This window comes from Watersipora subatra, chromosome 3 (genome assembly GCF_963576615.1).
Source record: "Watersipora subatra chromosome 3, tzWatSuba1.1, whole genome shotgun sequence".
In the NCBI taxonomy this organism is placed as follows: Eukaryota; Metazoa; Bryozoa; class Gymnolaemata; order Cheilostomatida; family Watersiporidae; genus Watersipora; species Watersipora subatra.
Genome location: NC_088710.1, coordinates 26293922 through 26304863, shown reverse-complemented (window position 1 = coordinate 26304863; position 10942 = coordinate 26293922). Strand labels below are relative to the sequence as shown.

Here is a 10942-nt window from a genome sequence, read left to right as displayed (position 1 = left end):
TTTGAGCCGTGCATGCTCATAGAATACCAATTTTATTGAATTTTTATTAATAATGTACATAACTCTCGGGTGTTTTTACGGGGCTTTTACTCAGCCAAAGAATTAAGACACATTCCAATAACTCTATCAGTATATTTGAGCAAACTAGTAAAGCTATCAAACAGACATTATTATCTGTTTTTGTATGGTTTTTATACAAAGGTCTCGTAGGATGTGATTGATTAGACGCATGTATAAGGTGACCGATGAGTCACCATTCAGGTCTAATTTGTACTTTTATTAACTTTGTGACCTAGACCTTAATTCTTAGCAGTTCTCTAGTTCTGAATGTACAGGCAAACCAATAGTCTTAGTGCCAATGTAGTATAGCTTTGTTTAAGAAGGAGGCATAGTTGTGATTTCTGAAAAACAACATTCTAATTACAGCTAAGTTAGCGGTATTCCTTACCCATAGATATAATAAACTGTTTATTATATCTATGTTCTTACCTTAAACTGAACAAGATATTTTTACAACGCATATTTGACATTCCGCCTACATTGTCGACACTTAACTAGCACTGATCCATAAAGGTCTTAGTCCTAGTTTCTCTTACTATTAGCTGCTCTTCTATTCTAATTGGCAGAGACAGAAAAGTTTTGTAGAAGATATGTTATCATTGCTGCTTGCATTTAGTAAGAATCAAATAGTATGTCATTTTACTTTTCCTTGAATAATTTGATCGTCTGGCTTGTCAAATTTTAGTTTTGGAACGTTTAGCATGCCTGAAAGTTTAGAGTTTTGAGAAGGTGCAACTGCCCAAACTCCAGTAGTGAAGAATGACAGTGGTCATTTTAATAAGGCCTTCTACTGAGCAGTACCAGGTAAAGTTTCCACCTGCTGAACTTGGTGAGTTTATACCTGAATTGATGCTGGCATAGAGTATTAAACTTTGAGTAGATAGCTTATCCAATGTAAACTCAAAAAATCACACCGTCGATGAGAAGGAACCTGGGCATGATGTAGCGTTGGTTGTATTCATATCAAAGGTGGTAGCTAACTATGACACCATTTTTGCAAACAGAATTTTTAAGATGGCCACATCTTCCCAAGCAACAACCAAGACTCCTAGCGTAAGTTTTCTAGACCAATGGATTCTGAATCTCCTTATCCCACGACCAAATGAGTGGAGCGAAGTTTGAGAGTTTTTATGATACATGCATGTGCACACAACTTACAAAAATTATTCATCAACAATGTCGCAAACCCTTGCATCGAAATACCATCAACAAATATAACCATTTTTTGTAGAGTTGTTAAAGTATAATAACGATAAAAAACACATATAAACTTATTTAAACATGTTACCAAGTCTTTGAAAGGTTACTGCAATATTTTAAAACTAACCCATCTGATCGGATTATACATAAATAGACAGATTGATTTGGCCAAAAATCGCCACAAAACGCTTGAAAAGCTTGGTTTAATAATAGTTAAGACCGGCCTACGATGCGCAGATAAAGCCACGCAACAGATAGTAGAACTATTTAGCAGTGCACATTTCACGAGAAAAACGTACTCATTTCACCAGTCTATGGCAATGTTTAATTGCCGAAGGTTTGTGTAATTAACATAGACTGTTTGAGGCGTAGACCGATTTACAGGTACGAAAATGTCGTACACAGTTTATCAGCCTACGTTTTTATCCAATTACCGAAGGTTTTTTAAATTATTTAGAACATTAGCCAGATTTCTTTACATCTTATCTAAAAGCTGGCGCAGAACTACATTGCCCCTTTATGACAAGAATATTTCTTTATTTCACTCCAGTTTTCATTAAACTTCCTAATGCGTGAATGCCAATGCTTGCTTTCTGTCATAAATCGCTGTCAAAACCATTCTACATTTACAACACAACCAACTTTCAAACTGTATATTACATGACAGCTTGCCACTTCACTTTTAATATTGCATTTCAGAGATATAATAAACATATTTCTTTATTGTTGTTATTAGTTAAATTACGTAGAGTAGGTTAGGTCTACAGCTTGAATTAATATTTATTTTATTTTTGTAAAACAGATGTTTGAGAAAGTTAAATATTTATTTTCTTAATATTTATTTATGTTACATATCGCTGTCAAAACCATTCTACATTCAACACAACCAACTTTCAAACTGTATGTGACAATATATTTTATTTTTAATATTGCATTTCAGAGATATGGTAAACATATTTCAATATTGCTGTTGTTAGTGAAATTACGTACAGTAGTTTAGGTCTACAATTGAGTCAATGGTTCAATTGGTACTGTCTTGCGTATCATATACTGTGCCAATCAAGGCCCACCTGCATTACCCGCTTTCTTTGTCTGCATATTTCCATATTACTCTGGTCCAAGATTTCTTCCCGAACACCCCAACATTTTTTCAGTTATACCTATCAAGCGTACTTGGAAGGCTGGCCATGCCACTCTTAGCCATACTGGCATTCCTCTCGATCTAGCATGGGGTTTGACAATACACAATAATCAAGGTCTTACCATGGCTAAAGCTGTCATTGATATGGGCCACGTCGAAATGACCGCTGGAATATTGTTTGTTGCCCTCTCTCGAGTTCGAAACATCAATGACTTACTTGTTAACAACTTCGCTAGGGAGCGCATCACTCGATTAGCTATCAATGACCAAATCTTACAACGCAAAAGAGAGGAGACTAGACTGTGCGACCTTTAACAGATACTGTATAATTATAACATACATTGTAATATCAACAATTAACCAATTACCCGTATACCTGGTTTCAACCAAACTTTACCTCCAAAATAAATTGTTAGTTGCACCTTTTTAAAGTCATGCTCCCTCAGATTTATTTTATATCATCTCAAACAAATCTCATTTACACTATACTCTCTCAACTCCTGCTGAGAACTACTTTTTCAACAACCAACAGTACCTTTCTTTTTCCATAATCACTTTGGTCGTGGGCTGTATGACAGTGAAATTTCTAGCACTGTATCAATTCTTAAACAACTTCTCTCTTTGAGCCATAGTCTTCTGCATCAGGCTAATCGTAGAGTCTAATAGAGTAAACTAAAATACAGCTTTGACATTCTCCTGCTCCAATTTGGTAGTGGTAGCACATCTTGATGGTATTCCTTCATCATCCTGGTGGTTTCTCTTATGGTTTTTGAGTGCTTGATTAAAATGTGTTTTTCTATAATCTGTATCATATATAGCCTACTTAAAAAAGCTTGTACTAGGTAATGATAACTCTAGCAATCGAGTTGCGGATATGCAAAGTCCTTTAATTGTGAGACTTCAACCCAAGACGTTGCATAGTAATATTCTCCAATTCTTAAAAATAGCCAACTGTGTGTAAGCTTGCTAAAGATACATGTATGTCCTGAATCCAGAAACCAAAGTTTCAAAAGTCTTATCGAGACAATTTCTGACCGGTTCCCCCAAAAACAGTCATTTGATGTAGCACCGTTTTATCACCAATCAGTTTGTTGTTCTTAGAACTGACCAATAAAACAGTTCAAATTCTTGAGTTTCTTTGAATTTTCGATGTTTGATGAAATCCCTAAGCAAGTAAAGAGTCTATTGATACTCTCTGTTAAATATTCCAGGGCCTGATCATAATTTTGAAGCATTGCTAGCTGGAGTACTAGATTAAGCTTCATCTAACTCCTGGTTATTAGCGTGCCTTTTAATAATTATAGTAATGCTAGTTAGAAGAAAATCTAACTTCTGCAACCAAATATATTTTGATAGGTTGAACACCCAGTACATGTTACAACTAGTAGTAATTAATGAATAATCACAAATATAACAAGACGCTAGCTTACAATGCTATTAAACGATTGATTATTATTGATGTTTTAATGCTACTGACAAGATTTTCACTAGCCTGATTAAATTAAGATGCTTTAAATGAGTCTTTCCGTATCTAGCAGGTGTTATTTAAACTAGCTGTTTTCTTTTAAATACCAAGCAACATAAAGAGAGATGATCATAGTTGAGACACTAATCACAAGGGTTTGAGCTATAGTAATAACCTACATCTCTAGACTTATATGTTTAGACATGTTCTAGTAATTTGAATGATAAGCGTAAAGTATTGACAATAGTATTGATGAAAATTTATTAGAGCAATTACCTATGCACATTTTTGAGCTTTGATATAACTGCATGTATGCCAAAACAAATATATAGTAAATATAATGAACTTAACTGGTTTTGAAAACTAAAGAGAGAATTATACTGTACTATCAACTTTTATTTCAGCTCGCCATTTGTTTTATTAGTAATCCAATTGTTAATTTGTTTTTATTTGTTTTATTGAAAAAAAACAAAGTGCATTTCATTAATTTCTTAACAAATCAACTTGGCTTCAACTGTTACTCTTTCTGTAACCAGCCACAAAGCTAAATTAGATTATCCGATGTGTTCTATAATACTCAAAGACACAAGGTCATGCGCTGACACAATATCACAGTGTTAATATTTTCTATTTCTAGACATACCTTGACTTGAGGTTTAAAATTTTTAAATTTATTTTTCTAGAAATTAGAGATGATATTCCTTATTAGACAAAAATAAACCAATTTCATTATGTTTTAATGTATCAGCATAAAGTTACATTGTTTTTTTTTTGAGAACCAAGAAAGATTTTGGTTACAACAACAAATATTGTACGGTAGCAGCGTCTGATACCGCATGGGCTCATCAGACTTTGATGTACCATATATTTTCATAAAAAACGGATATGTTCTATTTCGACACAAACGAAAGTGTAACAATCAAGTAATTAATAAGATCAAAACAAGTTTGCATACACACATAGACTACGTAAGATAACGAAAGAAAGAGCCATTGTCAGCAGACGATTTGTGTAATAGGGAAATTTTTTGACTTAGCCTGAGTGTTTGTGTTAGTGCGCATGCACATGAGTGTGCATGTGTGCGCGTGGGTGCGTGTGTGTTTTAATTTTTGCTAACCCAAATTAAGTATGAAATTGGTTGTTTGACCCAGGTTTGACCGGGTATATATGCATTACATATACATCTTTATTTTATAAAGTACTTTGCATGCCTATTTACAATCTATATTATAATTTGCAGATATATTCAGTTAATGCAGCTATATATAAACATATATCAATATATATATATATATATATATATATATATATATCATGGTTTTCTCAACGTGGTTAACCAAAGTGCTCGGTAATGTCTTTGCAAGCTCGGACCTCCTACCAGACTCTTGGAAGTTTGACCAATTAGTTAAAGATCTTGTTTGTTTCCAATAGATCACTTTTCTAGAAGTCACTTGTGTTGACTGTTTGCGATATTTAAATAAACTTAACTTCAATCGCAAAATTTTTTGCACCCAACGGCCAACTGACCACCAGAATTGCAGGTGTTCCAAAACATCAGAACTTTTTAATCTGCCCTCCGGGTGAGAGATATTTCTCCACCTTTTTCATTTCTTGGCTGGCAATGTTGTAGATATCAAGGAATGCTATATCTAATATGTTCGCCCTATCATTTTTCTTGTTTACTCCCATGATATCTTGATGGTTTGCAAAGATATGTCTGCCGTTTTGTATGTTGAGGTTCCAGAGGAGCTTAGAACTATTATTCTCAGAGATCTTCTATTCAACTTCCGACCTTTGTTGTGTTTTATAGAGTCCATAGTCAATGCAAAAACCCTTTTAAATTGCAATCAGAGTATGAATTGTCTGCTAGCTGATAGCATCTACTGAAAATGTGTTTGTTTTTTTTTAGCTCTCTGCTGTCGAAATTTAAACGCTCGGCAAACTTTTGAGTCTCCTTTCAAATACCTCAGAGTTTCAGTGATTGTTTCAAGACAATCAGTCTATCAACTTAGGAGCAACTGAGATCCAGGAGTAAATGTTCTTATGCTTTCTGATATAAATATGATTTTCAATACTGAGGGATCAATAGATTGAGCTCATCAATATTCCTTACTAATTATCACAATATGAGATGGATCAGATTTCTAGTCTATTCTGCCTAATATCTCCAATGACCTTTGTAGTATATTTATATTTCATTCTGCATACTTTATCTAGCAACACCCACACATATAATACTTTATAACCGCTGCATATATACTAGTCAGGTCCATATTTAATAGCTTTTTTGAGTCTGATCTGTAGTTGTCAGTTCAATCCCATCAGACGCTAAACGGCTTTTATCAGTTTTGGGTTAACACAATCATTCAATGCATGTTTTGTTAATAATTTAATCTAAATATAATATTACAGTAAATTTTTTATAATAAAACGGTTTGACACCTTTGGGTATCATTTTAGATTCCAAATTAGTCTTGACTCTGATGGTGATTTATGTTTTTATTTTATAATCAAGGTATGCATCTAGTTGTACAGACATGCCTTCAGTTACAATACATATATAGTACTTTAGTTGGCTGTCATTTGCTTCAGGCTCATTCATGCACAAAATACTTTCTTTATTTAGATGAAGAGTTAGCCAGACGCTTAAAAATCTTAATGCCAATATTCAAATATTATATATGTTTAAACAATGTAGTGACTGTGTTTAGTACAATTCTCTGAATTTGTATTTAAACAACCAATTGCAGATTATACTCATGGACCAATTTTGCTTAGTTCTGGCTTGACATAATGATTTCTGAAATAGGTACTATTTAATAAAGTCATTAAGGTTTGTTGGCACTTGAACAATATAACTCAAAGAATACAATCGCCATGTAAAGCTTATCAAAGATTTATAAAAAGGGTGAGTACAATGGAAGCTACAGCTTTTCTGATTTAAGATTGACTAATTTTGAAATTTGGCAAGACTCCTATAATAGTAGTAACACCTTTTGAGTATCAATATTTTTAAAAGAATAATTTAAGTAACTCATGTATTATTCAAACTGTTATAAAAAGTGGATACTTAGTCAAGCATCTGTCTTCGACTATTTTAGACATCTATGAGATAAATTAGATTTTCTCAAACTGTTTTTGAGAGGTTACGGACTTTAATGTGACCATTTCTATTATTACGAGATACCTTATAGTTGTGGCTTTCAGTCACTTTGTATCAGTGGACAAACAAAGAACTGTAAAGCACAAAAACAAGCTTAAGATATTCACACAATTCCAATGTATTTGAATAAAATATTGTATGAAATTTACAACTAAATAAAAGCATATTAGTAGTAATAAAAAGCCTAAGGTAAGCTGAAATGCTAAATGATGTGAGCATATTGAGTTTCAGTCAATAGATTTACTAGAGAGTAAGTCTATAATTGTCTAGAACATCAAAAGGTAATCAATGACCAAAACATTCAATAGAGTTGCTCAACACATTCCTCACCAATACATCAACGAATTCGGAATCCTGGAAACAGATATAATTTTCGGCGATGTGTGAAAGTACAGATTGATGTTGGAACATTTCCTCCCATTACGTAGTTTGGTCGAATAAGGCTGATTTTGCGAACTCTCTCTTGGATCTGCAAGGATAATTTGAATTTCTTTCAAATTCTCTGCAGACCGAAATTGAATATGTATATATTTTTTGATATTGACCTGTTAAATTATAAAATTAGTTTCCTAATATCTAAGTATATATCTAAATCACAAAAAATGTCAGCTTGTGTTTTCCCACTTTTATGCTTAGTTTGTGTTTTTCTACTTATTTTTCTCCATGCTGTTTGGCTGACATGAGCAGCTTCCAAAAACTCAAGCCAAAACATTTATAACGTAATTACTTTTTCAGTGAAACGTTTTTTTTACTAAATAGATGTGGCACTTGGCCATAAATAATATGATCATGGGTTTGAGTCCGATCAAAGTCAACTTACAATTTGTGTTTTGATGCATGGTAACATTTTAACGGGTCTTTTTTATACTACCTAACTTTGTACCCTACCACTCCAAAATGTATATAGCTCAAAAGTGTCCAAAACACGAAGCCAATTAGGAGCTCCCATCCATGCTTTGGTAGAAAATATCTATCAGATTCATTTACTACAGTATTTATGCCATCTAAAGTTACAAAAAAGTTTAGATGAACAAACATATTATCTGGCTAGCAGTTCAAACTAATTTTTGCCAAGTTTTCGTCGAAAAGCAAAGCCTTTGGCTTCAAATCGACTCCTCACTGATATTGATTTTTAGCACCAGTTCTATTATCAGCAGTCTAACACTTGCTTTTGCAATCCGTTTTGTTCAGTTTCGCATACCCACAATGCAATCAAAAAACTAATCTAAAAACACCCATAACTCTGGAGTACACTGAAGCCTAACAGAAAAAAACAAAACTAAAGAACAAAGAAGCCCCAAAATAATCCATAACAAATTCTTAACATAATGAAAGTAAAATAAAATGACCAGCATTGACTGAAAACATTCCACTGATTTTAAAGCCCTTTTTTCAAAGTAGGGATTTTGATTCTGAGAAGTTTCCTTGTCAAGTGTACAAATATAACAGCTGCTATTAACCAGCTTCATTTGGAGCCAAAAGTTGATCAGCTGGCGTTAATGCTAACGATTGGTAATGGTTCAAGACAACCTCACAATATCAGCGGCTCTTTATATTTAGTACCAGGTGAACAACCGCAACTTTTTCAAATTAATTTTCTACAATTATCAGCAAAAGCAGCAGAGCATAGGTGCAACATCATCAAAGGAGTAAGAGTAGACACGAATATTGCACTGCAGAAACGGCTGAATGAACATAACCCATAGGTGGAAAAGTTTAGCACTGCTATATGAAGGATAACACAGGATGCTGACAAGTTTAGGGTTGTTACTTGTGCAGACAATAGCTTTAGTAAAAATCATGAACAGAGATTCAATGCGCCTGTGGTGAAAGATGTTTCTATTCAAATTTTTGTTGTTACTTATTTAAATAAAGCGATGCAAAGACAAATCAATAACGGGTACAGCAGCTAGTAAAGCATAAACTATATGAGGATCAATATATGTAAACAGTACTTACTATTTTGAATAGACTCTCAATATCTCTGTGACAAGCATGCTTATAGAATGTAAAAACTAACATCCGTATGAAAAACGATCCACGTGTACGTGATTTAGTTGCTGTGTATGCTGTAAAACAAGAAATAGTATGTTACCAGACCAATGAAGTGTTAACAGTACAAACTTTAATAAACAATTAGATTATCAATGTTAGCAAAAATATTAACAACAAAGATCATGGTTATGAAAGCAAGTATTATGTTTACATAACCAATCAATTCAAAATAGGTTAACAAACAATAATGAATAATTTTGAAAATGAAAACATTTTCTATGACAATTTTTATAAATTTTACTTCAAGTAATAATCTTGCAGCTTTTTTACTATTTACATGTACACTAAAAGCACCAAAACATAGTCCTGAATATAGCCGATACATACATTCACTGCTAGCCTTCATTATGAAAAAGTCATCCACATTCAGCACAGTAGGTGGATCTGAAGGAGGGTTCTGTTCATCATTACGACCTGACCAGAATATTGACTGATGCATTTGGCCATCAGTAGTAGATCTTGTTGCACCAGACTGCATTTTTCTTCCTCAAGATGAGTCTTGGGATTGTCCATAATCTAACTGCACTGTAGTAACACAATAGAAGAATACTTGATGAATGTCATCACACAGATGCAAACATATAAAATGTTTTCTCAGATTTTATAAGCCAGTGTTAAAGGTTTACAAGTTTTCTAAGACCTGCTAGCCACTCAATTTACATACAACTATTAAAACTTAATATTTTTGCACAATAATAATTTTAGTGCAATAAACTTATAATGCAATTATTTTCCTATGAGCAATAATATTTTAACTCATACATGTATATCTACAAACTACTTTCTACCGAAGTCGAAAAGTACTACAAAAAATTAATGAATTTAAAGCTAATATCAGTGTAAGTTGAGTTGGCCACCAGCTGGCTTAAATTTCCGTGTTCATTAATCTAGTTCTATTTTATTTACCTCCTGAGCAGGCCTGGACAATGATGAGCTTAGGTTTACCAGCCATTGCAGGGAATCTCTCTGGAGACAAGCTGTCTCTGATAGATACCAAGGGAAACAGGTCTCCATGGTGGTCTAGCAGCATGTCTCCATCAAGTCCATGACTCATGATGATCAGTATAAACATTCCTAATTTGTGATGTTCTTCTTTTTCTGTTTCTTCTTTGATCTCTCTAAGGATTTCCTGTTACAAAAGTTGTGTATGGTATGTTAAATGACGGGGCAAGCTTCATCAATTTATATAGTCAACCTTTCTATCTATACTTTGGTTCTAAGTCAAAAACTGAAACTGATTAATAGAGGTGAATGGTACAAATGTTTAAATAAATTAACTACAAGTTTTCATAACCTATCATATGCATGTCTTCATAAACGGAGTGGTGAGCATTTCATTAAGACCTTTCGGTAATCTCCATTCTTTAAACTATCCGTATTTTTTTCGAATCGCAAGCAGCAGAAATTTTTCATTGAGAAAAGGGACCAATACAAGTATAGCATAAGACTAGCATTACTTAATTTTGACTATATCTTCTCATATTTAAAGACTCAGAAAAGCTAAATAAAAAAACCGACAAGAAAACTTGTATAACATGCAGCAACGTACCTGCAGACTATGAAACTGATTATAGTACAACTAGTCATGTTCAACTCATCTGAATTAAGCCGTATCATTTTAAACACATGAAATTTGAAAAACTCATATAATTTTATAATCCAACTAGTTACTGTTATAGCTACCTCAAAGCTCAAGTCAGTAAGAGCTGCCTCTGTTTTGGCTACATCAAACTTCAGGTCTTTCAATAGTCTTCGCAGGTTGTCATAGTCCACTTCCGAGCCATACCTTGTTGCACCAGTGTGTCGAAATGTTTTGATGTTGAAAATAAGGGCTCTCCCTCTTACTCCCTCGCTCATC

The 10942-nt window shown here is 33.5% G+C and overlaps 1 protein-coding gene across 1 annotated transcript; it reads right to left on the bottom strand.

Annotated features, from left to right (window-relative positions):
* Nucleotides 1-7141: 7141 nt before the first annotated feature.
* Nucleotides 7142-10942, bottom strand: LOC137391734 (caspase-3-like). The gene is made up of 5 exons (XM_068078267.1): nt 10768-10942; nt 9991-10213; nt 9412-9609; nt 8989-9098; nt 7142-7498 (listed from the first exon to the last, which is right to left on the bottom strand). The coding sequence occupies exons 1-3, from the start codon at nt 10939-10941 to the stop codon at nt 9572-9574; spliced, it is 435 nt and encodes a 144-aa protein (XP_067934368.1). The 5' UTR covers nt 10942; the 3' UTR covers nt 7142-7498; nt 8989-9098; nt 9412-9571.

Bases quoted from the DNA above. Each gene is read 5' to 3' on its own strand.
- LOC137391734 (XM_068078267.1), bottom strand. From the start codon at position 10,941: ATGAGCGAGGGAGTAAGAGGGAGAGCCCTTATTTTCAACATCAAAACA. The intron at 10,214-10,767 runs GTAGCTATAACA...CTTTTGTAACAG, and splicing joins TTACTGACTTGAGCTTTGAG to GAAATCCTTAGAGAGATCAA. The intron at 9,610-9,990 runs GTAAATAAAATA...GTGTTACTACAG, and splicing joins TGTCCAGGCCTGCTCAGGAG to TGCAGTTAGATTATGGACAA.